This window comes from Jatropha curcas, chromosome 3 (assembly GCF_041381405.1).
Source record: "Jatropha curcas cultivar XTBG-Jc1 chromosome 3, XTBG_Jcur_1.0, whole genome shotgun sequence".
Taxonomy (NCBI): domain Eukaryota; kingdom Viridiplantae; phylum Streptophyta; class Magnoliopsida; order Malpighiales; family Euphorbiaceae; genus Jatropha; species Jatropha curcas.
The window spans coordinates 638,635-665,562 of NC_143153.1; the positions used below are offsets into that span (position 1 = coordinate 638,635).

The 26,928-nt window shown below is 34.1% G+C and overlaps 4 protein-coding genes across 5 annotated transcripts; 2 read left to right on the top strand and 2 right to left on the bottom strand.

Annotated features, from left to right (window-relative positions):
* The first annotated feature begins 2,946 nt into the window (after positions 1 to 2,946).
* On the top strand, positions 2,947 to 8,219 carry LOC110010609 (RNA cytidine acetyltransferase 2). Its single transcript, XM_089719604.1, has 15 exons — positions 2,947 to 2,997; positions 3,111 to 3,160; positions 3,551 to 3,620; positions 3,940 to 4,030; positions 4,168 to 4,223; positions 5,621 to 5,764; positions 5,854 to 5,891; positions 6,158 to 6,197; positions 6,295 to 6,426; positions 6,550 to 6,649; positions 6,738 to 6,807; positions 7,203 to 7,332; positions 7,556 to 7,681; positions 7,791 to 7,865; positions 7,963 to 8,219. The coding sequence occupies exons 2-15, from the start codon at positions 3,117 to 3,119 to the stop codon at positions 7,996 to 7,998; spliced, it is 1,152 nt and encodes a 383-aa protein (XP_089575730.1). The 5' UTR covers positions 2,947 to 2,997; positions 3,111 to 3,116; the 3' UTR covers positions 7,999 to 8,219.
* A 999-nt stretch (positions 8,220 to 9,218) lies between these two features.
* On the top strand, positions 9,219 to 14,268 carry LOC110010603 (uncharacterized). Its single transcript, XM_020683539.3, has 14 exons — positions 9,219 to 9,312; positions 9,408 to 9,444; positions 9,794 to 9,863; positions 10,180 to 10,273; positions 10,372 to 10,427; positions 11,524 to 11,679; positions 11,768 to 11,805; positions 12,319 to 12,358; positions 12,440 to 12,571; positions 12,683 to 12,797; positions 12,897 to 12,966; positions 13,049 to 13,181; positions 13,516 to 13,641; positions 13,752 to 14,268. The coding sequence occupies exons 2-14, from the start codon at positions 9,410 to 9,412 to the stop codon at positions 14,034 to 14,036; spliced, it is 1,350 nt and encodes a 449-aa protein (XP_020539198.1). The 5' UTR covers positions 9,219 to 9,312; positions 9,408 to 9,409; the 3' UTR covers positions 14,037 to 14,268.
* A 932-nt stretch (positions 14,269 to 15,200) lies between these two features.
* Positions 15,201 to 17,657, bottom strand: LOC105644828 (nuclear transport factor 2B). Its single transcript, XM_012230312.4, has 2 exons — positions 17,247 to 17,657; positions 15,201 to 15,512 (listed from the first exon to the last, which is right to left on the bottom strand). The coding sequence occupies exons 1-2, from the start codon at positions 17,541 to 17,543 to the stop codon at positions 15,438 to 15,440; spliced, it is 372 nt and encodes a 123-aa protein (XP_012085702.1). The 5' UTR covers positions 17,544 to 17,657; the 3' UTR covers positions 15,201 to 15,437.
* A 985-nt stretch (positions 17,658 to 18,642) lies between these two features.
* HK3 (histidine kinase 3) lies at positions 18,643 to 26,070 on the bottom strand. 2 transcript variants are annotated; one of them, XM_089718931.1, is made up of 11 exons: positions 24,664 to 26,069; positions 24,007 to 24,288; positions 23,663 to 23,832; positions 23,112 to 23,324; positions 22,674 to 22,860; positions 22,542 to 22,593; positions 22,204 to 22,433; positions 21,649 to 21,747; positions 19,942 to 21,062; positions 19,402 to 19,771; positions 18,643 to 19,211 (listed from the first exon to the last, which is right to left on the bottom strand). In XM_089718931.1, the coding sequence occupies exons 1-10, from the start codon at positions 25,147 to 25,149 to the stop codon at positions 19,516 to 19,518; spliced, it is 3,096 nt and encodes a 1,031-aa protein (XP_089575057.1). In that variant the 5' UTR covers positions 25,150 to 26,069; the 3' UTR covers positions 18,643 to 19,211; positions 19,402 to 19,515. The 2 variants fall into 2 exon arrangements, with proteins under 2 accessions (XP_089575057.1, XP_089575058.1); XM_089718932.1 differs by lacking the exon at positions 23,112 to 23,324 and having other exon boundaries at positions 24,664 to 26,070.
* Positions 26,071 to 26,928: the final 858 nt, after the last annotated feature.

The window sequence follows — 26,928 nt, forward strand, 5'->3', positions numbered from 1 at the left end:
TGATAGCTGGTACTGATTAGTGCAACTAAATCAATGAAGCAACAGCCATTATTAACAGATATTAAAAATTAAATTGGATATCTCAAGCTGAGCGGTTAATTCCCGTTTGATTGCAAGTTCAATCAAACGCCAAACCCTTACACAAATATAATGTTTTAATGTTTAGAATTTGGATCCCAAAATCCAGAGCCTGAGGAAGTTAGGCTTAAATTTAATAACGTAAATTCACTTTAATCATATCTAGCACTAAACTCCACTCTTTCAGTTTCCATATATAAAAAAATAAATTTATTTATTTAATAACCGATTTTTGGCATTTTGCGACCGATGTATCGGTCGCAAAATGCCATTTTTTTATTGGCAATTTGTTCATTTATAATTCCTTAGGAATATCCTTTTAAAAAATAATAATAATATTTACGTATATATATTATTTTTAGAAGATTATGTTAAATGAATAAGGACACGGTAAGAAATTTAAAAATGAAGCATTAAAAAAAATAGGATAATAATAAAAAGATATTAATTGGGAATGAAACCAAACTTGCTTGCAACTCAAAGATTACCTTTTTTTTTTTTTTTTCAATTAGCCACCAAACTTTGCACAATATGACGGTAAGAAATTTAAAAATGAAGCAATAAAAAAAATAGGATAATAATAAAAAGATATTAATTGGGAATGAAACCAAACTTGCTTGCAACTCAAAGATTACCTTTTTTTTTTTTTTTTCAATTAGCCACCAAACTTTGCACAATATGAGTAAAATAATTTTTAATTGATAAAAACTATTTAAAAAGTTTATACATCAGGAAAAACTATTAAAAAATTAAAAATAATTAAAGCAATAAAAAAAGCTACAAACTGTTGTTGGCAACAACAATAAATTATTAATATAAATTCACAGATGTGATAAGAAACTTAAAAAATGAAGTAATGAAAAAAATAGGATAAAAAAATAAAGAGATGTCAATTCCTGATAAAACTCAATTTACCTTTGAACTTACTTGCAATATTTAATTTACTCAAAAATTACTTTTTTTTTTTGTCAATTAGCCACCAAGCGTAGCACAATATGAATAAAAATGTCTTAATTTTAGCAAAAATAATAAAATAATAATTTTTAATTGATAAAAGCAATTTCAAAAGTTTATACATTAGGGAACTATTCAAAAAGTAATTAAAGCAATAAAAAAGCTACAAACTGTTGTTGGCAACAATGATAATTTTATTAATACAAATACACGTTAAATAAGGATATAATAAGAAACTTAAAAAATGAAACAATGAAAAAAATAGGATAAAAATTGAAAGATGTCAATTTGGAATAAAGCTCAATTTATTTCCTAAGCTTCTTTATTACATTTAATTTACTCAAAAATTACTTTTTTTTTTGTCAATTAGCCAAATAAACGTTGCAAAAATATGAATAAAATGTCCAAATTTTTAGAAAAAAATAAGATAATAATTTTTAATTGATGAAAGCTATTTAATAAGTTTATACATTAGGGAAAACTATTCAAATATTAAAAAATAACTAAAGTAATAAAAAGCTATAAAACTGCATGGTGAATTGGTTCTTTGTATTTGGAAATTTGGTGAATGGAAAAATAAAGAAAAATGGAGAAACGGTATACAAAATGAAATTTTAAAATTTGATTTTTTTTTATTTTTTTTGAATATTTTTTAATTTAATTGTTTTTTTATCAATTAAAATTATGAAAATTTATTATTTTATTGCTTTTGGCATAAGATTGGGGTATGTTGCTCATCTTTTACAAAGTTGGGGTGATACTTAACAAATCGATTTTTGCACAAATTGAATATTGCAAACAAATTGATGTGCAAATTGACTTTTATGCCGTGTAAGAAAGGGTGTTTGAGTAAATTTCTTTGAGCCATTAATGAAGAGTCACCACGGTTTCGGAACCACCGACGATTTCGGTTTTAAAAAATCTAGAATCGGAATCGAATTGAAAGCTAATGGTTCTGGTTACAGTTTGAAATCAAACGGTTACGGCTTCGATCCTGTTCTTTAACGGTTTGAAATCCACAGTTCCGGCTGATTTTTCGATTGATTTTCTGGCGAATCTCATAATAATAAAATTAAGCGGTAGGAAACATTTTTTTTTTGTTGAAAATTTAAAATTTAAATATTTATGAAATAATTTTTAGAAAAAAATTTAAGAAAAAATTAATAAAAAGACTAAACTTAATTTATTTGTTTAAAAAAGCAGACTTGAATTTTTTTTTTTTTGGGAAAAAGGGCTTAAACTTAATTTATTTTTTTAGAAAAAGGCTTGAATTTAATTTATTTTTTTAAATGTAAAGGGTACTTATAGTAAATCCAAAAAATTCACTTGCTACAAATACCCTTAAAATTAGTTGTTATATAGTTGTTAGAAGGGTTAATTTGGAGATTTCACAAAAATATTTGAAATAATAAAAAAAAATAATTATTGGAAGTGGGTGGAACCGCCAGTTTTAACCGGTTGAGAAAACTGTTGCCAGTTCTGGACGGTTCTTTGAACCGCCGTTCACGGTTCCTCAAAAATTAGAATCGAAACCGAATCGCAGACCCCTGATTTCAATTCTGGTTCAGACCAATTTTGATTCCACTGTTCCGATTCTCGTTCCTTCCAATCCGAACCGACGGTTCGGTTACAAAAACCTAAATATGGGCACCCCTACATGTACGTGTAGTAGTGATTCTGTTACTTTGCTCTCCACGCGCCTCATGAACGGGTATCAATCTTACGCTGCCTCCTTGTATAAAAGGCCTGCTTCTATTGAAATAAGAAAGGGTGTTTGAGTAAATTTCTATGAGCCATGCACCTATAGTAGTGATTCTGTTACTTTGCTCTCCACGCGCCTCATGAACGGGTATCAATCATACACTGCCTCCTTGTATAAAAGGCCTGCCACCTTCGTGTGCACTGTGCAGTGCCAGAACCTCTAGTCACTCACTCTCGGGAGAGCCTTGCTCCTTGTTTCTCAAGGTAATTAATCCAAGCTTCTACTCCTTTAATTTCTCTGGTTTTGAACAATAGAACCAGTTTTTTCATGCTCATCTTCGATTCATTTAATTGTTGGTGTGTTCATTCTTCAACAGAAGAAAATGGCGGAACCTGGCGCTCCTGTTCCTGTTCCTGTTCCTCATCAGTACTTTATTTTCATTTTGATCTATGGACTGCTCTATTTTTTTGCGTTTGTTTGTTTTCAGTTTATTTTTGTGTCAGATGATCCATTTCATTTCGTACACTTTACTTTTAAAGTTGAAGCAATATACAAGATTATGTTATATTTTTTCGAATCGCTATTGATAGAAGCATACAAATATAGAGAGAGAGGCGTTGATAGAAATTATCTTTGATGTTCAGATTCTATATAGCTTTTTATGAAACTTTCGTTTTGGCATTAATCTAAATCTTTAGCCAATTTGTAACTAAGGTACTGCTTTTGAATCGATTTTTGTTTCGTTATTTCTCCGTGGATTTTTTGTTTCTCTGTTTCCTGGATTTTTTATGCCTGCGCTGTTCCTTGTGGTTTCAGACCTTGTCTGTATGAAGTTGATCTCTCTAAGCTGTTCATAGACGAAAATCTCAACAGAAATCTCTGTCTGGTAAGCGACTCTCGCGTTATATATTATCCATGAATATATAGTCCTGATCTATTGGTTTTATAAATCTGGTTCTGGCTGTCATGGATTTGTGCTTGAGCTCTAATTTTATTTATTTCTTTATTTTTTTTATCTTTGGTAATTGATTCTGTTTGGATTTCTTTCAGAAAAACCTTTTAGCTTTAAATGAGGATCATATATTGTATGCATGCTTATGAATTGTTTATCTTGCATTTCGCTATTTTTAATTTTGCTTCTGTTATTGAAACTGAAATTCTTTGTTGTCTCTCCCACTCGTCCTTCATTCTGGATTCGCAAAAAGTCGCTGGCTAAGATTAGCAAGAACAGGATCAAAGAAGACCAGTTGAAGTCAGTTTCAACCGATCCGAGACAGTGCCTTTACGTGTTAACTGGTGAGTTATTATTATCATTACTATTGTCTTTGCTCTGGAGGATGATTTAATTCGGCCTAGGGAGGCCCGAGCTTAGATTGCATTATTGTTGTGATTAGTTTGATAATTTTTTGAGGCTATATATTTTTTTTGGCTAGATCCGATTCAGTCTCCGGTCGGACTCGACAACCCTATACTGTATTGTGCCATTCAGGTTTGTCTTAGATCTAATGAGCCATTCTGTACTTTACTTTTGGGAAATTATATATGTTTAAGCTAAGGTTGTTTTATATATGCCTATTAATATATTCAAGTTTTGCAATAAATTTGCAATGTTGGCAATTAAGGAGGCCAATTATCTCTCCATGTACATGTTAATTATAATTATGTACATAAAATTAATTACTAACATCTAGCTAGCACTTCGCCACGGAATAAGCAAGTAATATAACCATATCAGGAACTTTAGAGTAAGAGATGCAATAAATTCAAGTGATAGTCAAATTGAACGAATTTTAGGATTTTGTTGATCCAATTAATATATTGGGATAAATAAAGCCCTCGAAAGAAGATCTGAATTTTGTCAATATTAAGAACTCCTTTAGGAAACTAGACATTTCTCTGATGATGAATAATGTGTTGGGATATCCTCCCAAGTCCCACATCGGATAAAGAGGAGAAGTGGAACCAAAATATAATGGTTCAAACCCAACCCATTAGTATGAGGCCTTTTGGGAGGTGCCCAAAAACAAATCCGTGAGGGCTTGGCCCAAAGCGGACAATATCATACTAATTCGGGGTTGGATGGTACGCGCGGTCCTATCAAAGTGGTATCAGAGCCCTGGTTCGGAGCGGGTGTGAACTGAGGGCTTGGCCCAAAGCGGACAATATCATACTAATTCGGGGTTGGATGGTACGCGCGGTCCTATCAAAGTGGTATCAGAGCCCTGGTTCGGAGCGGGTGTGAACTGCGCAGATGTGAGAAAATCTCGGTGTGACGTTGTAACAACAGGACCAAGACCAGAAGAAGATCTGCAAGTGGGGTGCCTTGTGTCGAAAGTCTTCCCGACAAGAGGAGGTCGGGCGGCGGTACAAGATGGTGGGCAGATTATCCCTGGAGGGGAGGTCACGATTTGTGTGGTCCTTGGTTGGAGGGGAGGTTTGTTGGGATATCCTCCCAAGTCCCACATCGGATAAAGAGGAGAAGTGGAACCAAAATATAATGGTTCAAATCCAACCCATTAGTATGAGGCCTTTTGGGAGGTGCCCAAAAACAAATCCGTGAGGGCTTGGCCCAAAGCGGACAAGATCATACTAATTCGGAGTTGGATGGTACGCGCGTCCTATCATAATGGAGCTAAAAGGCTTACTTAGATATCTTCACATGTTACCATTTCTTAAAATCTATCTTCATGATTGTAGACTAAGGGATCCTTCTTTATCAACTTCTTCCTTATTTTTATGAAAAAGAGTTCATATCCAATCTAACCACACCTAACTGGCTAGTTAATTATGTATTAATATTAGTGAAATTTCTCTATATCTAGATCCTATCTTAAAATATGCTACTGTGGCTATTTTATTTGGTACTGACTATCATATTTTGTCTAGGTGTACCTTGAGGGTCCAATTCCTGATTTTATTCAAGAAAACCGGAATGCTGGGGAGTCCATGGCCCAAACATTTGCACATTTTCCTCAATTGAAGTCTAAGTGCCTTACGGGTGCTCGAATTATGCGTGTGTTTGCGGAAGAGGTAATCCCTGTGCTTGGCTCAAAGGTTTGAAATCCAACAAAAGTTTGGCATGTAACATGACCTTTTTCATTCTAATAATATATATTCAGGATGGACACATCTCGACAACATTGGATCTTTTGACAAGGTAATAAATATATTTATTTTTTATTTCGCTTCCCTATCGATCCAAATAGAAATTATCATTCATTCATTTCCCGTTAGAAATGAAGTTGATCTCAATATACATATCAATGAATACATAAAAGTAGTAATGTAATAGTGGCACCCATATATAATATTAATTGTATGTTTTAAATATATCTCATATTATTCATATTTCACAAATATTCTGAAAATCGACTGTCTCATTTCATTTGTCGTCCTCCTGATATATGGTTTTATTTGTTGCAGATTTTACTGTGGAACAGCAGCCACAAATTACATAGAATTGGTTATTCCTTTTAGCTCCTTTCCGATATAGCAGTATAATCTGATCTCTCCAATTTAAGATGTAATTGCTTAATCAAATTTTTAACTGATCTTTTTAGGATCCATTTGTCAGTCCAAGGAAGAAATGGAAAAAGTTGTATTATCTAGGGACCTACATCAACTTGACTGTTAATGCTATTAACCGCTGGGAAGGATACAGTTTCTTCTTGTTGTTAGTAATGATCTTTGAGGTATGGAAATACTTGATTCTTAATATAGAGAAGCAGAGAGAGAGAGAAATTGATCTATTGTTATTATTGTAGCAAACGTCTCACAATCTATAGATTTTTATATTTTCACCTGTAATATATCAGGGAAAAATATATTCACCTGCGATGTTTAAACCATTGCCTGATTATGAACTGGAGATTTCTAAATATGACGAGAGTTGCTCTGTCCCTAACCTTGCAGAGCGTAAGTCTTATTCTAACCAAAATTTCTTTATGTTATCTTCCTTCCTCGCTGAATAAAATTGACTGATCATTTAGTTACAATGTCTCAGAGTCTCGAATCATATTCATAAGACAAGTGGCTTCACATTTGAAAACTTTGGATCAAGAGGTTGCCCTGAGGTCAGTAGTGGGAAACTCTCTTTAATGTTAAAGTAATTTGTCGAAGTCGATTGAGCATTCAGAAAGTTGCTGTTCTGATACTGTTGAATCTGTGAGATTCCTTATGCTACTTGGCAGTTTATTATATTTATCCTAAGCTAAACATTTTTTTTGGTTATTCAAATAGATGGTAGGCTTAGAGGAATGTTAATCATTTGTTTGAAAAAATTGTCTAGATATAGTTTTTGTTTGCACTTATAGCAGGTATTGACTAAAAATCCTACAACCTTTGTGTTATCCGGCTAACATGTAAGCAGATATATCGATGAAGATATTAAGAAAGAAGTTCTATTCTAAGCTGTTTTGATTTAACATCTTTCTTAAGCTTGCTTTGCCATTTCCTTCAACAAGTACAGGTTATTTGAAAGCTTTTCCAGAATGATCGTGGCCAAGGAACTGCCTCGTGTGAACAAACTGTGGGAAGGAAGAAACCAAGAAATAATTGATGATTTTATTAGGGATCCAGGGAAACTAGAGACAATTGACGTAAGTAGACGGTAAATGCATCATTCAATTCTCCAATTCTTACATATGGATGACATATATGGGAATTGGATAACCAAATTACCCCAAAAAAGAAAGATCTCCTCTAGGAAAAGGTTTTAATGCTGTTCATTGACATATATGAATTCAAATAAGAGAAACCTCTAAATATGGCCATCTTCCCATAAGTGATATCTGATTGAAGTCTACTATTCATCTTTTGTAGCTAGTCATTCACTTAATCTGTGACCTTTCTTCGAGTTATTTTAATGGGAAATTGCCAATTGAATTGTCGGGTGATGAACAATCCTGTTTGCTCTGTGTGTTGCAAGCTCAGGTTAACCTATTTCAGGTATATCTAACTGTCATCATCCATTTTGCGTTCTAAAATCTAAAATCCTGATTATTAAAAAGGTGCAAAGGTTAATCTGCTCTGTTATTCTTTATCAATTGTTAACCAGGATGATGATGCAAGGTCCAGGCTCAGGAATATTGTTGAGAAAATTAATGACTTTTACAACACTTTATCTCCAGAGGTATATTATATCCCCACCTCTTTCCTCTTCGTCTTAGTGATGTTTTATTTCTTTTATTAAGAAAATTCAGATTTATAATATTTCCTACTATGCGCAGGTGGTGGATGATCCCATGAAAAAGCTGAAGCTTTAAGTAGACAGTCTACTAGCAGCAAACTTTATGATCCAATGGCATTCATATTCATGAACTTCGTTGTGTTTTGGTGATTTTAAATTTCTGGGTTATCTTTGTTCCTAAGAATTAATTTTACATTTTGTGTCGGATTGCCTGTTTCGGTACAATGGTAGCAGTTCTCCTATCTGCAAAAAGAAAAATTTCCTCAAATGAAGTATATGAGCTTTCATTTTTGTTTACACCTTTCATTTTCCTTTCCATATCCCAGCCAATGGCTAGTGCAACTCATCATCAACGCACTAAATCAACGAAGCAACGGCATTATTAACTGACTTCTAGAAACTAAATCGGATTTCTTAAGACCAAGAGTTGATTGCAAGTTTAATCAAAGTCCTAATGCGATCATCAACTATCTTCCTCATTTTGCACCTAACAACAACACCACATACATATAAATAATTATTTTGCGCCACTCATGAAATATGTTAACAAGCATGTGACTCACTCACTAGATAAGCCAATTAAACTGGAAAACTTGGGCTCTAAAACCTGAAGCTGTCGCTCTTTCTCTTTTTCTTTTGACAATGAAGACCTGAAGTTTATCTACTTGAATCACCAAAGAGTAAAAGGACGTCTGGATACCGTAATTTGAATGCTTAAATAAATTGTTTTCCTTCGCTTTAAGTCGGCTATTCAACCTACCATTAAGCAAGGTTTGGAAAAAAATTGAAAATCCTAACTGAAATTGAATTATTTTCGGTTTTAATTCGATTATTTAACTTTTTGATTTTGAATCTATTATTATAAAACACTTATTTTTTTAATAAAATTAAATTAATTTAATTCAGCCTTTAAATTTATTTGATTTTAAAGAAAAATTATACCGTTTCCATTTTTAGGTTTCGGTTTTGTTTATATACACTGGTTCAACCCGCTTGATAGGTAGGGAGAGAACGTGAACAAACGGACCGGGATGAGTTAACTGTAGCCCAATTTTTCACGTAATCAAAATTATAATATAATTGGGCTTAGTAAATAGAATGTTCCAGAATATTTAGTATAATTTCAATACCCATAATTTTTCGTTGCGTTTAAAGTAGTAAAAGAAAGGATATTTAAGTAAATTTCTTCTCAGCCATGAAGCTGTGGCGGTTATAACAAATTAATAACCGAGAGAGAGAGAGAAGTTTGTTATCCACGCGCGTATTATATATACAGCTGTAGTGCCTTTGTTTGCAGGTACTGTTCTCGTCAGTTTTCACTCTCCCTTCATTTTCTTGTTTCTGAAGGAAATCACTCGCAGCGTCAGCTTCGTTTGTCTCATTTTTACTGGTTTGAGCGCTAAGTCCATCTTCTTCATGCTCGTTCTCTATTCATTGCTTACGATAAACTGCATTTATAGTTTGTTTATATGTTCTTTCTTGCAGAAATGGCGGACGATAGCGTTCCAGTTCCTGATAAGCAGTGAGTTGTTTTTTTTCTGATATATTGACTGCTATGTCTTTCGCGTTTCCTTTTTTCATTTTACTGGACCAAATGATGCACGTTTTAGCCTTAGAGTTTTTAGTCTTAAAGTTATAAGTCACCATTGGTAAAAGCAGTGACAGAGGTCTATAGAAATCGCGTTTTTTGTGGAGTTGGAGTTGAGGTTCAATATGAGTCCACGAAACGCTTGTTTTGGCTTTAATCTTTCGTTTCTATGGGTCCGTATTGAACAACTCACGTTTGCGTTAATCTTGTGGATTTGCTTTCTCCTAACTACCTTTGGTGGTGCTTATAATATGCCTTTTAATTTATTCCTTGGCGCTTTCAGGCTTTGCCTGTATGAAGTTGATCTCTCTCGGCTGTTTTTAGACGAAGATCTCAACCAAAAGCTCTCTCTGGTGAGCGGATTTCACATTCTATATATATCTTGGTCCGTTTGTTTTAAATATCCGCGTTTGAAATTTCTATATGCTCTAGTTTTTTCTTTTTCTTTTCTTTTTTCTGCTCTGTTTGGATTCTTCTTGAAAAGTCCTTATCATATATACATGTGTACCAGCTTACCAGAATTGCTTGGACTGATTTTTTGTTGTTGTGCTTTTCCATATTTTAGCGTTTTGATTTGAAAAACAGAAAACCTCTGTTTGATTTTCTTTCGCTGTTGTAACTGAGCTTCTTCCCTCTCCCTCTCGTATTTCTTTTCCGGACTCATAAAAGTCGCTTGCTAGTATCAGTAACGACCTGCTTAATGAAAGCTACTTGAAGAAGTCCGTCTCTAAAGATCCTAGGCGTTGCCTTTATGTTCTAATTGGTGAGTTATTGTTGTTGGTAGTAGTTCGTTATACATAGATTGCACTGGTGATGTGATTAGTTTGGTAAAGTTTTTTGTGCTTATTTTTGCTTGGCTAGATCCGATTGAGTCATGGAAGGCACGCGGTGGCCCCACAGTGTACTGTGCAATTCAGGTATTTTATTTGAGCCAATCAGTAGTTTATATAATTGTATGATGCATTACCTCTCTCTATTTTCGGGACTCTCTCTATAGAATTTTGAGGAAATCAGTTTGGTGTTTAATTCAAAATTACTTGCAAAGTTATTTAAGAAATTCTCTATGTTGACAATTAGAAAAGCGAATTATGCCTTCATGCAAATATTAGTTACATTTTGTAAATAAAATTCGTTAACGACTAGCTTGCTAAGGAAGCCTATTTACATGATAGTCCAATCTCCGATGATCTAGGAAATCCTTCCTTGCTCTTGTGATGCATTGTGCGCTTTTGAGTCTTGAGCAAAAATCTTTTGATTTCAAAAAATAAAAATAAAGAAAAGGAGCGAGCTAGCCTTCTGTAAGTGTATATATCCTTCACTGGAGCCATATAAGGAATTTAGATATCATATATGATTTCAGAAATATGCACTACAAATTTTGTTCATTTTGTTGATTTAAGTTATTGCACTGAATAAAACCTTGGATTGAGATCTAAAATGTATGCAACACTGTGTTGACCTTATTCTTTCCTGAATTTATCAACTTGGGGATCTAGAAATTTCTCTTAGGGTGGATTGATGTAGATAAATAAGCTGAATTGTTATGACCTCCCTAGTATTAATGCTTGTCTCACCCTGAGGAGAGCAGAGCGACTTGCAGAGATCATCTTAGGTTCCTTAAAACTAACATAAAATTACTTCTACTTTGTAACTTTAAGCATAAGCTCTTTACTAAATTATTACATTTAATGCTTTCTGCTTTTGGTCATTTGCACATGTGGGTTCAGAATTTTTCATATAGCTCTGCTTGGAAATTGTAATTCGGGAGGATTGAATTAACCTTGTAGTTGAAATATAACATGTTTCTTCAAGCTACATAAAGTTTCTTGTTGATATATATACATATAAAGAAAACCCATATTCTGGCATGATGAGACTTTCTCCTAGAACAATGCTATGTAAATTTAATTGTACGTATTCATTACTGAAATTTCACAGCAGCTAGTTTTGATCTTTCCATGGTCTTTATATTGTAGGCATTTTAATTGAAACTGTATCATCACCTTATTCCAGGTGTATCTTGAGGGGGAAATACCTGATTATCCTGAAGAAGATGAGAATGTTGGGAATTTCATAAGCTACATATTATCACGTTACCCTCAATTTGAGCAGAAGAACCTTGTAGGTGCCCATATTTTGCATTTGTTTCAGATACTTGATGCATCAGAGGTAACACTAAGTGCCTGACTTCAAGTTTAGATTTTCTTTGCCATAAGAAATTTGGGTTATGTGTTACTCTTTTCACTCCAACATTCAGGATGGATATGGTTGGACAGCATTGGATACTTTGACAAGGTAATGGATATATTTATTTGTTTATTTCTCTTCTTTATAAATGCCAATAAGAAATAATTCAGTTTCTTCAAGAATGTCCAATATTGTTAATCAGAATTGGACGCATAACTGGGAAATATCATTTTCATTTTATTGGTGAACAAAGACATGAAAATAGTAATGTGCTAGCTAATAGGATTGAGATACATACATTTCGATGTTAGAAATATATTTTGCTGTGATATTTCGTATTTTACTAATAATTTTTGAAATTTAATTTGAGCGTCCTGTGTCCCTCTGCAACCATCTACAGCTCTACATTTTCTCGGTTAAAGGAACATCAAGAGATATATATGCTCCCGATAAACTGTTCTTTTTAGTTTATATTATGCATGGAGAGCATATTAATCCAATTACTTTCATCATCAGCAAAGAGGACAAATGGCAAGTTATTTCCATTGTGAAAAAATCGAGTGTCCAAATTCATTTGTAGATTTTCTGATATATAGAGTTTGTTTTTTTATTTTTCTGCAGATTTTATGATGGACAAGCAACCATGAATAACACAGAACAGGTTATTCTTTAATATTTTTTTGGATATCTCTAGTTTACTGATTTGGGGTATAGTTACTCAAATTTGTAAGTATTGTTTTAGGGTCCACTGATCAATCCGCGGAAGAAATGGACAAAGTTGCATTACGCAGTCATCTGCAGTGACTTGACTGTTAATGCTGTATCTCGCTTGGAAGGACTCAATTTCTTTGTAATCTTTGCTGGGACCCTTATGGTATTGGAATAATTGATTTTTGTTAAACTCTGCTTAAGATAGGTTTTACTATACTTGTGATGAATGTCTTGCATGCTATAGTTTTTTTAATACTCTCTTCTGATGCACTAGAAACCTGGACCCAAGGATACTTTTGGTGAAATGCAAATATGGATGTTCAAAAAGTTGCATGACTATGAATCTGAGGTTTCTGATGGGAGATTTGCCGTCAATGTCCTTGCTGAGCGTTAGTCAATTTTCCTATATAAAAACTTTGCTTTAAGTTAAAGTATCTCGGTTCCTTAGTGCATAACAATTAAAAACTGATTTATTTACATTTTCTCAGAATCCTTTTTTGCATTCGTAAGACAACTGTCTAGAGAATTGACTTACTTGGATCAATCGCTTGTGCGGAGGTCGGTGTATATCGGAAAAACCCTTTATTTTAGAAGCAATTAATTTCTTGACTTCAAGTACTTACAAGTTGCTGTATCGCAGGATACTTAAAAGCTTTCATGACTTGATCCCGCCTAAGAACATGCGTTGTCTATATAGAATGTGGACAAGAGGAAAAGAACAAGAAAGAGTTGAAGAGTTTATCAAGGTTCCAGAGAAACCAGAGAATCTTCAAGTAAGTATTCTTCTACGGATGGTAATTAGAAATGCATCTTTTTGAAACAAAATGTACGAACGTCACTTTCACTTGCTCATATGTATGTCATTGAATGGGATTCATTGTGTAGGTATTGGATTAACCAAATCACCCAAAAAAAAAAAAAAAAAAAAAAAAAAAAAAAAAAAAAAAAAAAAAAAAAAAAAAAAAGGAGAAGAAAAGGCATTCCTTTACTTAGTAAAAGTAAAGAGTTTTTAAAACAACAGTAATAAGAGACATATGAATTGGATATCTTCAAACTCCAAGATCGTACATGGCATCTAACTAAAGCCTCTTAATTCATTTTCTGTAGCCAATAAGACATTTGTTGGAGGATCTTGCTCAAAGATATTTGACAAGGGAACAGCCAATTAAACTGTCACAGGATGAAGAGGATTTGCTCATCAACTTTTTGCAAAACCGACCTAATATGCCTCTGGTATGTTTTATTTTTCATCCTCTGTTTTGGCACTCACGAAATTTTAACACCTAGATATTCTGGTTTTTACGATTGCTTAATTTTGTTTTGTTAATTGGTGATGCGGGCAGGACAACGATGCAAGGTCCAAGCTGAGCAAGATTTGTGAGAAGGCTGCTGAATTGTACAAAACGTACGATGGAAAGGTGGTGGAGGATCCCTATGGAAGGAACCAGATAAAGGAGTTGACTAAGAACGAAAAGGTGGTCGTTGGAGTTATCAAAGATGGAAAGGATGTGCCTGCGGATGATCCCGATGTAATCAAGAAAAACAAAAGAGATGTTGAGGATGATGATGATCTCAATGCGAACAAGAAACCGAAAAGTGAGGCAGGTAGTTCAGCAGGAACATCATAAAGAGAAAAACTTGGAAGAGTTTCCGCAAGGTTTACTATAATTTCCTTTCTTTGTGTAGACTCGGCCGAATTTGTTAGCCGATAAAGTTTACTATAACTTTCCTTCTACTGTGGACTCTGCCAAATTCAGTATGGGCGCATTGCTTAATTTGTTAATTCCGAAACTTTCTGCAAGGTTTGGTTTGTTGGTTCTTTAGTGAAGTAACAAAAAAATGAACAGATCTTATATCTTATATCATTTGCTTTTTTTTCCTTTTTATATTATTATTATTATTATTATTATCATCATCATCTCCATAATTTACAAGCATAAATCTCTATCAAAATGCTTTACTTTTTTTATTTATTATAATACTATAGTTTTTATAATTTTAAATTTTAAAAAGTGCGAAATGTATCTCAAGTTTTAAATATTTAGAATTTTTATTATTAATTAAAATATTTAATATCTTAATAAAAGGAGAGCTTTGACAACTGGGAAAATTTTTCACAGTTTTGAAGAATTAAGTAATCAAAAATTAAAAATTGCTTTATGTTTCTAACAAATAAAAAAACTAAAAACAAACAATTACTTACAAAAAAATATTAAAATTTAAAATTTTTTTTAATAACTTGGCCGTTTATAAATAAATAAAATTGTATTATATATATATATTCTACTACAAATATTGTTAATAAACTTTGACCAAAATTTAGTTGATTAATTTTGCACTTCATTCACAAAATCAACCAAACAATCTAAAAAAATATAACATGAAATTCTTTAATTCAATGAATTCGCAACTATAATATTTACAAATAAATCATATAAATTTTTTATCATATATATTTATAATCTGCCAAAACTTAAACAGCATATAAGTTTTTATAATTGTATATTTTAACTAACATCGAAATTAGTGGCAATCTAAAACATCTTATTGAGCGGATTAAAAAGTAGTATATAGTTAGACAAGGAAACATTATCTTTCCATCCAATAAATCATATAGCTTACGTAATCAGTCTAGTTTTTATTAAAAAAAAAAAAAAGAGAGAGAAACTTTTTCATTCAAAAAAACTTTCGTTTCCAAATTCAGTTAAGCAGTTTTATTTGTCTAATAGAATATGCTGGATGTCTTAAAAGTTGTCAATAGAACACAAACAACCCCTTCATCAACAAAAACATTACCAAATCTTGAACATCTGATTTTTAATAATTAGGCGTCTTTTACCAATCCAACCAATCACAACAAAGCATCTCCAGAATTTTGAGACAACAGGGCACAATGCAACACTAAACATAATCATAACCAACCAAAAATCACAGTTTTCATTTCAAACGTCTAAAAGCAGAGGCAAGAAAAAGTGATTTTAATCCTGAACATTTTGGGCCACAGTGACTATTTGAGTTTGATATGGTCTTCAGGCATAGTTCAACCGGAAAATATCATTCAACACGTAAAAGCTCCCCTGTGGTGTTGGCATCAAATGGAACATCTGGGAGCATCAAGCATGACAAGGAAATTAGGTTAGGGGAAAAATGAAAAATTTATGTTTTTATCCAGAATAACAGATACTAAAATGTAATAAATCAAAAACCTCCAACCCACTTCAACAGAAACGGATACATGTGAAAACTAATTGCAATACCAAAATTATGATCCCAGTCCCAGAAAAGCAAGGATATCAACTAAAACAAAGCCCAAGTTGTGCTAACTCCTGGAGAAAAAGTAGATGCATTGATAACCAAGTGCTCCTGATAAAACTAAACAATAAATGTCTTAAACAACATTTACTGTTCAAGATAGGCTAGTTATCAATGTATGCCATTAAGACTCAAGATTAGTTGACCACAAAACCTATCATAGGCAAAAGCAACCAGTCTTGGTAATATTTCATGCACACAACAAATTGAGCTTCCAAGCAAGCAATGCATACGTCAACAAAGTGTGAATGCAAGAAGCACAACTAACAGGCTCACACTCAAAGAAGCACATAAATGCTTTAACCGGTTGAGCTTTAGATGCTCCAATGTTGAGCTCTCATTGCACAAGAATTTCATCATTTACACGTGATGCAATTATTTTGGCCCATTTTATGCAATCAAATCAGTCCATTTTTTGCTTTCACAACATTTACATTGCGGATGCACTTTACAAACAGCATGGAAATGCAAACAATAAGTACTTGTTTCATCCATCGGCAGCATCGAAAAAAAATCCTTACAATAAAATCAAGCAATCCTTGGTGAATCAATACATTGTGCACTATGAGCCCAAACACAGAAACACATATTGCTACTGTGTCATACTAAACCCTTCACAACATCAACTCAAACCAACAGATAATGCAACACTCTTTACGTTTCAAAACATCGCAAGCAAAATATCCCTTCCAGGTGCAGAATAACCAAATTTGAAGCTATAGAACAACAACAAAACATCTATGTGCAGGGCTGAACTTGACATTGAGAAAATTCATGATCCATCCGCCATGAACATAATGCATCACACACAATTAAGATGCTTAATTTTGCGCCAGTGTAACATAGTTCCCGAAGGTGTGGCAAAAGCTCAGCCTAAAGTAAAATTGAAACCAGATGCTCAAGTAGAATAAATACCAAACACTCAAGTCAATAAGCCTAGCTACCTGATTGTAATTTTCCCTAGTCCATGTATCTGCACAAATGCCTGGAGCACCTGAATACTTTTTCAGTAATGCACACACTAGATACTAAAACTTTGTACCTCTAAGAAATTAATCAACTTAATAAGCACACTACACTAGCATATACAAATATTGATAGCGATTCAAGTAATGCTCAACTACAAACTGCAACAGGAATATGGAACAGAAAATATAGATTTAGCTCAAACTCTAAGAAAAAACTTCAGCAATTGGCAACTCAATAGTGTCTGAAGAACTGCCAAAGATCTATAATCCTGGATCCACCACATAACAAGAGAGCAAACGCAACATTATATAAAACCAGAGAATGACCTAAAACAAGTAACCAAATCCCTAATGCATAAAGGAGATCGATACTTCAACCTTCAAAATCACATCCACAACAAGAAATTTCAAAAATCTAAGACCGATCACCAATAGATCAATCCACACACGCCTCGAATCCCTAAAACTGCTAACAAAGTAAATCAAACATCAACTAACAATAGATCAAATAAAATAAAATAAAATCCTCTAAATATATCCATTGAATTAAATCTATACCTGACTGAACTTGAGAGCGTGTTGTTCGCCGGCGAGCTGGAGGTTACCAGAGACAAAGACAAGCATGCCACCGGCAGGACCAGATGGCTGACAATCGACGGTTGTGATTCTATGCTGGCACTGTTTGAAAGGAAGGCTAGTGAGCTTAGCGACGATGTTCGGAGAGCCTTGGATCTTCTCGCCTTCAAAGGTGAGCATCGATCCGTCTTGGTAGAGGTTAGCCAAGCCAGCACGGTTCGCATCGAACGTGGAGTAGTAGTGCTCGACAAACGCCTTCGCTACCGCGTCTGGATCCATCTAGAAATCGGATTCTGGATTTCTTTACACTTGTTTGGCTCTCGGCTTTGTTTTTCTTTGTTTCGCCGCTTGCAAGTGACGCTACTTCGTGCAAAGAGCAAAGAGAAACTGAGAGAGAGAAGGTTTCTGTTTTATAGTATGATCTAATGGTGGGGATTGAAAGTTGGAAATTTATTGTTACGATGGGTTTTCTAGATTTCGTTTGTCTACGCCTCCACAGAACAAAAACCACTGCTACGAGTGCGTATTTTTAGTTTCCAGTATTTATTTATGGATTCATTCGTAAATCAAACCAACAATAATAGATATTTTTTAAAAAATTATTTTTATTTTATTATTTTTACTTATTAGTGAATGGAGTCATATATACTTGCGAAAAAAAAATATCAATAAATAAGACGACAAATCTAGTCTAGATAATCATTGTTTTTTCATTTAAAAAATTAAATGAAATGATTTTTGGTTTAATTTTATACTTAAAAGAAAAAAAAAACAAATTTCGTTGCCCAATTTTATCTAATGCTTTAGTTATAAAATTGAAATTAGTAATATTTAGAATATAAAAAACTAAATATTTAATTTAGCAAGTAGAAATGTAGAATGTTAAAAAAAAATTATAAAGATAGTCATCTTTATTTTGATTTATCCTAAAATATAGACTATTTTTTTTACATAAAAATTAATCCTTAAATTGTCTATTGTACCATTATTAAATTTTATTTTATTTTCAATAACCTCATTAATTCTTACTTGTTATTCTAAAATAATTACTCATATATTATTTAAAATGAGCATAATAGAAAAATTATATTGAAATTATACTTTAACTGCAATAATTGTTAATTTCTTAATCTGTGTGAAAAATAAAAAATCAACTATCTCCTTAGAATGAAGGGTTTAGAAGTTTTATTTAGGGTAAAATTGATATTTCATCAACTTAACAGTAACAAGACTATTTAATTAAAGAATAAAAAATAAAAAAATTTATTTCAACTATTCATGAAAATATAAATTTAAACTTCTAAAACTCACTAAGCTATGAGGGCTAAATAGCAATTATTCCAAAAGAAAAAGTACAAAAAAACATATGGAGTCAAAATGTTACAATCAGACAAGAATCATGAGATAAATCAAATTTGATACACAGTCTGTCACTATATAAGTTACATGGATTCCTGGAACAACAAATTTTTCTGTATGTTAGAAGCAAAAACAAGAAGAAAGGAGACAGTACAACTGCACATCAGCATTTTATTGATGAGATAATATACACTAACCTATCCTTTCTTGACTTGGAGAATCTTTCATTCTTTCATCTGAATCTATCTCTATGATACAAATAGATAATCCTCCAGAAAGAGAGATCGTTGGATCATCAGCAAGAATTTTATTACCACAAGGATAAGAGGCTGCCATTTTTGTAGCTTCTATGATACAATCAGATAACTTGATTTTCTTTCCCATCAATTCAGAAGTATCGAATTTCGGAGTCCTACCCTAACAGCTTTTTCTCTGCACAAGTCTCACATAATAACACTAACCAACTGAGAACAACTTTACAAGGAAAAATGAACCAGCTTCACTGTGGCTCGCAAAACAATAAATGAAACTCAAGCCCAATCAATCATGGCTTCTATATACACTCTCTGCAACAAAACATATGTTTTCCTGGAGAAATGTCGAGTAAATCAAGCAGTCAGCAGGCCAGTAAATTAACAATGTCAAATTCTAGTCTAAATAAAGCAATTAAAAGAACAGTTTTACCAAAAATGTGAACGGGAGTTTGATAAGCGAAAACAACAAAATCTCCAAAAGACTATCAAATGCAAATTTCAGTTAAGGTCAATAGAACACTTACTCTTGGGAGAAGCTTTTCACCCATTCAGCTATCTCAAAAGCATCCCAGAGAACAGCTGCTTGAGCTCAAGTCATGAGCACACTTTCAATATTAGCCTGCCTGTCTTCTATAATATCACATTGGGACTAGATTGGAAAAGCGTGAAACCTCCCGATATAGTAGTTCGGCTTCAAATGGTTTGGAAACATACCCATCCATTCCGCACTTTAGGCATTCCTCATGTGTAGCTTGGATTACATCTGCAGTCATTGCTAAAATGGGAACATGCCAATTTGGAAGATTTTCATAGGCTCCAACTGAAGCATCTCCATTTTGAATAGAATTGTTGAAATTGTTTTCTTTATCCCGAATTTTCCTGGTAGCTTCAAATCTGAGGAGAAAGCATTTCATAATGATTACAATATACAAATAGGTAGCTATGGAAAACAATATAGCAGGAGGGAAAGCAAAATTATAATTTGTGTTTTCCAAAAAGCAAAACCCAAACAGAATAAATGACCAGGAAAAACTTAAGAAGGAATGAAATGTTGTTTGACATACCCATCCATTTCAGGCATCTGGATATCCATGAAACAAGCATCAAAATCGTGAGGAGGGGTAAGCAATTTAATTGCCTTTTCCCCACTCTCTGCACAGACCACTTCAGCTCCATACTTTTTCAAAGCCCCAGCAGCCACTTTGAGGTTCACACTATTGTCGTCCACAATAAGAATTTTTCTTCCAAGAAGAAGGTTGCAGAGCTCCCCATTGCGTGGAATCCCTTTGTTTCCAACACCCATTGCCCGTTGTAAAGATGCAGCCAGCATACTTGCTCTTAGGGGCTTCATGATGACAACTGGAGTATCAACACCTGAAGTTGCAGTGTTTGTTCTGGAAGAGCTAACAGAATTAGCCAGAAGGAACAGTTTTGGAGAAGTACCATAATTAATTTTCCTTATATTATTGACAAAGAGAGTTGAAATGCTTGAATCCCTATCCCATACTTCTTGTTCGATAAGGACCATGTTAAATACTGAATTCCCACTGCTTATGCTTGATGAAGCTTGACTCAAATCAGAAACCACTTCAATATGAATTCCAAGCCGCTGGACATGATATCTTGAAACCTTGGCCCTAACAGGCCTGGGATCCACAACTAATGCTGTCATGCCCCGAAATTCGGAAGGGACTGTGTTAGACTGGTTGCTGATTGTGTGGCTCTTGTACTGACTTGAATTTGAGGAACCATTGGCAAAAACAGCAGTAAATGTAAAAGTGGTTCCAATCTTGGGAATGCTTTCAAACCCAATTTCCCCATTCATAAGGCCAACCAAACACTTGCTTATACTTAAGCCAATTCCTGTGCCTCCATATTTTCGGGAAGTGGATGGACCAACCTGCATAAAAGGAGTAAAAATTCGAGATTGGGCTTCAAGAGGGATCCCTTCTCCTGTATCCTCAACTGAAACAATTAGATTGATAAGGTCAGGAGAGGAAGGCAAAAGAGTATGAATAGATCCCTCTTGACTGAAAGTCCTAAATCCTGTCCAACTACGGCGTCTGTCTGCAACAGGGAAACCACTCAATGTGTTTCTTGATGATGATTCTGTCTCCACGTCTATGGAATCAATCACCTCTTCCACAAGATGGACAGTGACAAAGATATGCCCTTGATGTGTGAACTGGCAAAAAAATGAAGCTTAAATGTACTACTCTTACAAAAAGTCTTTAGAACAATGTAGATGTGCGAACTAGCAAACAAATGAAGTCTAAATGATTCTACTTCTACAAAAATTAAACTATGTAGATTGAATTATGTTGAGTGAAGATATTAGACATTCTATAAGCTTGTTAACATGGATCCTGTACTTCCTCAATCCATCAGACAGACAAGACAACAAAGATTTTCCTGTCTTTGAAGAAAAAAATTTCACAAAATGGCCTTTATGTATGCCAGGCACAGCAGGATGTCCTATAGAATTACTAGCCAAAAGATTAATTAATTTAGTTAGGAAAACAAATCAGTTGGAGGACCGTACAAAATTTGTAAGAACAAGTTCCAAGTTAAAAGTTACAATTTTAACCCACGTGAGGTACTCACAAAATCTTTGTTTAACATGAACGTAAGATGGAATGCGCTAGAATGATAGATCATGTTTTATTCTAAATTTCTATGGCAGTGGAAGACAACGAAAAACTTTTGCAGTGGCCATGATTCTGAAATGAGTTCATCATAGAGGCTCAATCCAGAAATAGATAGATGCTTACTTTTATTGAATTTCCCATGAGATTGATGATGATTTGCCGAAACCTCCCTGGATCACCGATTAGCGTTTCAGGGACATTATCAGAGATGTAAACTGCCAACTGCTCCTCCCGCCAATTTTATCATGCCAAAATCAAAATGTTAGATATTAGATGGTGGAATTGAGCATCAGAGAAGTAAAGTTCAAGAAACTAGTATTAAAAAAGACAAGAAAAAAAAAGAAAGGAAGACTGTGCTAAAGGAGAAATTATTAGATAATGCACATGTATTATCCTCTCCTAAAGTTATTACAATCTAGTTATTTATGCTGGAGATTTAGTATTTATGTAAAACTAACACTATGTTTGAAGGATTAGTTGAATTAGAAAGGAAAAGATAGTCTTTGATCTACTGAATTGGAGAAGAAAAAGAAGTAAGGGATAACGAAGTCCTCTAATACATTTTTGGTTGTTTTCCCCCCATCTCATCCATCCCTCCTATAATTCAATCCAAATGAAGAACAAATAGAGCACACACCACTCTAGTATCTACTAATTTCACCATCAAAATAACATTACCTCTACTCCTTTCCCTTGAGACTTGTCAGAAAAGAGTGACAGTACATCATCCAAAATTGCCCGCAGATTAAATTGCACATCCTCAAGCTCTAGCTTGCCAGATTCAATTTTTGCTTGATCTAAAACCTCATTAATTAGTGAAACTAAAGCTTTTCCACTGGCTTGCGCAGTTCTGACGTAATCTTGTTGAGTCACATCTAGATCTGTGTCCATAAGCATGTGCAACATTCCTGGAAAAAGCACATATTTACATTATCATGGCTCAATGATATTCTTAGCACAGGCTAAGTAGTGCATGCCTATGACTTTGATGACTAAAGAAAAATCTCACAACTCACCTAGAACACCATTCATTGGGGTTCTGATCTCATGCGAAACCGTGGCAAGAAACTGCAGAAAATTGAAACTAGATTGATTTTATGCTACAGAAACAAAATGTGACCAGCAAGTAGATTAAAATCATCAATTACCTGAGATTTTGCAACATCAGCTACCTCAGCTCGTCTCTTAAGCTCCATCATCTCATGGTAATCATCTTCAACTTTGGCAATTCGATTGACAGTTGCATGGAAAATATGTCCGATTAGCAGCGCAATCACAAGGACACCAACTGAAGTTGTTGTAGCTAACCATGGCCAAGGTGGCTTTTGCTTGAACCTGCATCAAGGAAAAAATCTAAATTATACACATCTGAAACAATATATATATCTAAAACATCAAAGCTTCATATTTAGCTCATCCAACATAATAAATTTTCTATATCTTTGATGTGATAAAAGCAACACCATACAGACACAAGAAGATTTGGACTAGCTATGTGAATAACAGGACTTTCATTAGCAGCAAAACCAATAGGTCAGAAGCATACAATTTCAACTTGGGAAGAAAGGGAGAGGACTGTTTTCTACCTGCAATGCATCTCATGCTTTCTATGGGGATCTCCAAAATTAAGGGTGCTAACAAGTTTCAACTCATCTTCTGATATATTTGAACCATACATGCTAATGGGGTAAGACTGGTTGGTAGTGTCATACACATCCACTAGGATAGTTTGTTTGCTTGCAAGCTGGTGAAGTAGCTTTTCCACTAGTGATTCAATATCAAAGACTCCTCCAAGATACCTGCTTAGAAGTGCCAGCAAAATTGTGAGCACTCCTCCTTAATAGTTATCATTATTGCAATAATTCAGTATTTCTAGTTTTTCATCAGAACATCAGCTCAAAGAGATCCTGGCATCACACAATATAGAATAATTTTATTTTTTCTCACGGCCCTACTGGTATTAATTTTCTTCTAATTGGAATTAGCTTTATGATTTTCAAGCATTGTCATTTCTCCAAGATTCAGAGTCTGTATTTAGTAAAGCCGGAAGGAGCGCCTATTTCCACACACTAATTCGACAGAAGGAATCATTATGAAATGTTCCTATAAAATGTATGACTGAAGACAAAGATAATACCCATCAGTCGCTTGAATCCTCTCATTAGGAGTTGCATTGGAGGGAAGATCTCTCTTGTAGACAGCAAATGTCAAAATAACTCCAAGGCGGTTGGTTTTGAGTAACCTAAAAGGAGCAGTTAGAACCCCAGTTCCCGATTCTCTAGCACGCAACACGTTTTCCCTGTCTTCCTGTAAGCACAGATAGATATAAACCAAAATCCAAACATAAGAATCAATGCCAATGAGTTCACACGCTCCATAAATTAGTACCGAAAATTCCAAGAAGGAAAAGAACATCCAAGTTTTTATGTAATGACCATTGCAAAATCTGTGTAGTGCTTTAAGTCAAAGTAAGGAACTCACTTTTCCAGACAGCATATCAAGAGAAACCACATGTGAAATGGTATCCTGAGCAAAGATGACAGGGGCATATTCTTCTTGAATTGGGGATGGCTCCAATAATTCTGGGACATAGTCATCTTTATGAACTGGATTTTGTTCAAGGGTATCCATCCTCTTAATAGTCCAGCCTTGTTGTTTCTCAAATTGTTCCCTTTCGGAATGGAGCACCCTCACAGCATACGCCACGCCACTTGTGAGGGGCCTCTCAAAAGCAGTTCTTTCTGTGTACCTTGCAAAAGTCCTCTACAAATTCTTAAAGTTAGTTTGTATTTTTGACTGGATATAGTAAAAAGCACCCGGATCTGCTTCTAGATTAAGCTTTAATATTCCAAAATGAAAAACAGAAGCAAATTCACCAAATCTAAACATTATAAAGCAATTTACTGTTTGAGAAAAGCTTGAAGAAATAGAGTTATCCACTGAAGGATAGAATCACAGGTAGGTGCATGATGAGTACCTTAATCTAAACTAGAGAGCTAATGGATCAAGTCTGGCTTGCAAATTACAGTATAGAAATCAAATTCACATTCTTCAACACAAACAAGAAACATTAAGGCAATTAAGGACAAAACAAGGAGATTTATCATTGCCTAGAAGACTGAGTAAAGATCTAGAAACCTGATCAATAGCAGAAGGGTCCTTGCCATGGTGAAAGGTTGAGATCAAAATGGACATGGCCTGTACATGGTTCATGCTAACATTAAACTGATCCTGTAACATCCTGGCTCTCTCATCACACATGCTTGCAAGGGTTTCTTTCCTTTTCTCAGTGGCTTGAGAGCTCATATACCATAAGATCCATAAAGAGACCATGATCCAGCCAATAACCCATGCAAGCAAGAGCTTTCTCCACCATGTTTTTCTTACTCTTTTAGACCCAATATACTGGTAGTAGTGATGGTGCATCTTGCAACTAAGCCCTGAGATCTTTTCCCAGAGCCTGAGCCACATCTTGCCACCATCACTGAGCAAACCAGTTTTGGTCTCCACAATTTCACCATTAACGAACCAGTGCATGGAAATTACCGATACAATCCAGCAACATAGCATCCAAAGTAGATGCCCCACCTTTAAACCAAACCCAAATACATGGAGCAAATTCATCCAAAACAGTAGCCAACGCAAGCTACCAAGAAACAGTACCGAGGTGAAGTGGGTCTTACTGCTAATTCCAGGCAGAAAATATAAAAGGGCAAAGAGAGAAAGAGACCCACTATCAAATCTACAGAAACTGTCTAGCAAAACCCAACGTGAAGAGAATTCAAAGTTATTAGAAGAACAAAAGAGGCACAAGGAAATGAAAAGGAGCAAAGTCCACCAAACTCCGAATTCACTATAAACAAGTGGAATCAAAAAGAGGAAGTGGGTATGATAGAAGATGCTATCTTATCCAACAACAGGAGCTACAAAATAATTTCAGATTTAAGTGCAAGAAACAAGCCCCAACATAGAACAAGATAAGAAATTCACACAACCCACAAGAAAGAATCAAAGAATCCTCAGATTCTTAGTTTCTAATTCCAAACAGAAGTCTGTTTTTTTTTTCCCCTCTCTTTATCCTGTTAGCAACCACCACCAACCAAAACTCAGAACACAGAATGGACCAACGAACAAAGATTCGAAATTCAGTTATTAAATCAGAAATCCAAAATCCCTCCAACAAAGAATCTGCCAAGAAAAATCTAGTTTACAAGTCTCTTCAAGTTCCACCTAAAAATCAAACAAGAAGAAAAAATCAAGAAACATGTAAATGCATTTAAAGATTTTGACTTTCCAGTGTATATCCCATTTCTCCCAAATCTAGATTATAACCCAGGTAGTAAAACATGAAGAATTATTAAGAATCAATAGTGGAAGGTTTAGCAGTCTAAGTAACCGCAGCAGGAGAAGTAGTAGCAGTACTAGAAAAAGAAGCTAAGAAGAGTGGATTCATGGACACACTAACAAAGAAAGAATCTGAGAAAGAGAGATGAGAAGAATATGGTTGTAAAAATGTCTGCTAGTGTAGGCCATTATCTCTATCCATACCATCCAACCCAAAATAAAAAAATAAAAATCATTTTTTACAATTATCATTCAGTATTATTTATAATTTTAAATAAGAATAACAATGTCACTGATAAGAGAATAGTATTTATTTTTATTAACTTTATTTTTTTATATTTGTATTATTTAAAGCTATCTAAATATAAATTATAAAGGGCAGAAAAGGTATAGTTCCACTAAGCAAAATCACTGCTTTTTCACAACTTTCCTTTGCGTTCACATCCCCATCCATCCATTAACCAAAGTAGAAAACTTCTACACGCTAAGTCGTTAACTTATGTGGCTGTACTTTTCTTCTTTGACAAAAGTACCCTTCAATCAAAATAAAAATTCAAACATTGAACATTTATCTTTTCTACCCTCAATTTGGCATTAGATGCCCTACGCTTTTCCCAAAATTACCATTTCAGGACCAATAGTCAAAAAAGATTAGGTAAAATCAAACCAATGAATAGGTCCCATGATGGGAACCTCTCAAGGTGTTATTGTGTTATCTATCTATTTTGTTCTGGAATCTAATTCCCATTATGTATATGATTATAGACTTCACTTATAGCACTAACCTATCAACCCCATTAATTATTTCATAATAAGTTATAAATAAAAATAAATTTATAGTAAATGAATTTATTGTAGCTTGAATTACATCATCTTTACTATTATATAATATAAAAATTTTCACGTGATATCTCTTTTATTTCTATGTACGTTAAAATAATGAAAAAATGATAAAAGAGAGAAATCCCACTAATGATAAAATCACCTTTATAATGCAAAATGTGGTCTTAACCAACTCTGCCTAACCTATGGATGATAGGGTAAGCATCTTTTCTTTAG

What these genes read in the sequence shown, in the direction of transcription:
- LOC110010609 (XM_089719604.1), top strand. Translation starts at nt 3,117, where the DNA reads ATGGCGGAACCTGGCGCTCCTGTTCCTGTTCCTGTTCCTCATCA. An exon ending in TACTGTATTGTGCCATTCAG is followed by an intron (nt 4,224 to 5,620) that starts GTTTGTCTTAGA and finishes TATTTTGTCTAG; the next exon opens with GTGTACCTTGAGGGTCCAAT. An exon ending in CTCAGGTTAACCTATTTCAG is followed by an intron (nt 7,682 to 7,790) that starts GTATATCTAACT and finishes ATTGTTAACCAG; the next exon opens with GATGATGATGCAAGGTCCAG.
- LOC110010603 (XM_020683539.3), top strand. Translation starts at nt 9,410, where the DNA reads ATGGCGGACGATAGCGTTCCAGTTCCTGATAAGCA. An exon ending in TTGCCTTTATGTTCTAATTG is followed by an intron (nt 10,274 to 10,371) that starts GTGAGTTATTGT and finishes TTGCTTGGCTAG; the next exon opens with ATCCGATTGAGTCATGGAAG. An exon ending in TCTTTGCTGGGACCCTTATG is followed by an intron (nt 12,572 to 12,682) that starts GTATTGGAATAA and finishes CTGATGCACTAG; the next exon opens with AAACCTGGACCCAAGGATAC.
- HK3 (XM_089718931.1), bottom strand. Translation starts at nt 25,149, where the DNA reads ATGAATTTGCTCCATGTATTTGGGTTTGGTTTAAAGGTGGGGCATCTA. An exon ending in AGGATTCAAGCGACTGATGG is followed by an intron (nt 23,325 to 23,662) that starts GTATTATCTTTG and finishes ACTTCTAAGCAG; the next exon opens with GTATCTTGGAGGAGTCTTTG. An exon ending in CCCAATGAATGGTGTTCTAG is followed by an intron (nt 22,434 to 22,541) that starts GTGAGTTGTGAG and finishes TGCTTTTTCCAG; the next exon opens with GAATGTTGCACATGCTTATG.
- LOC105644828 (XM_012230312.4), bottom strand. Translation starts at nt 17,543, where the DNA reads ATGGATCCAGACGCGGTAGCGAAGGCGTTTGTCGAGCACTACTACTCC. An exon ending in ACGCTCTCAAGTTCAGTCAG is followed by an intron (nt 15,513 to 17,246) that starts GTATAGATTTAA and finishes TGATGCTCCCAG; the next exon opens with ATGTTCCATTTGATGCCAAC.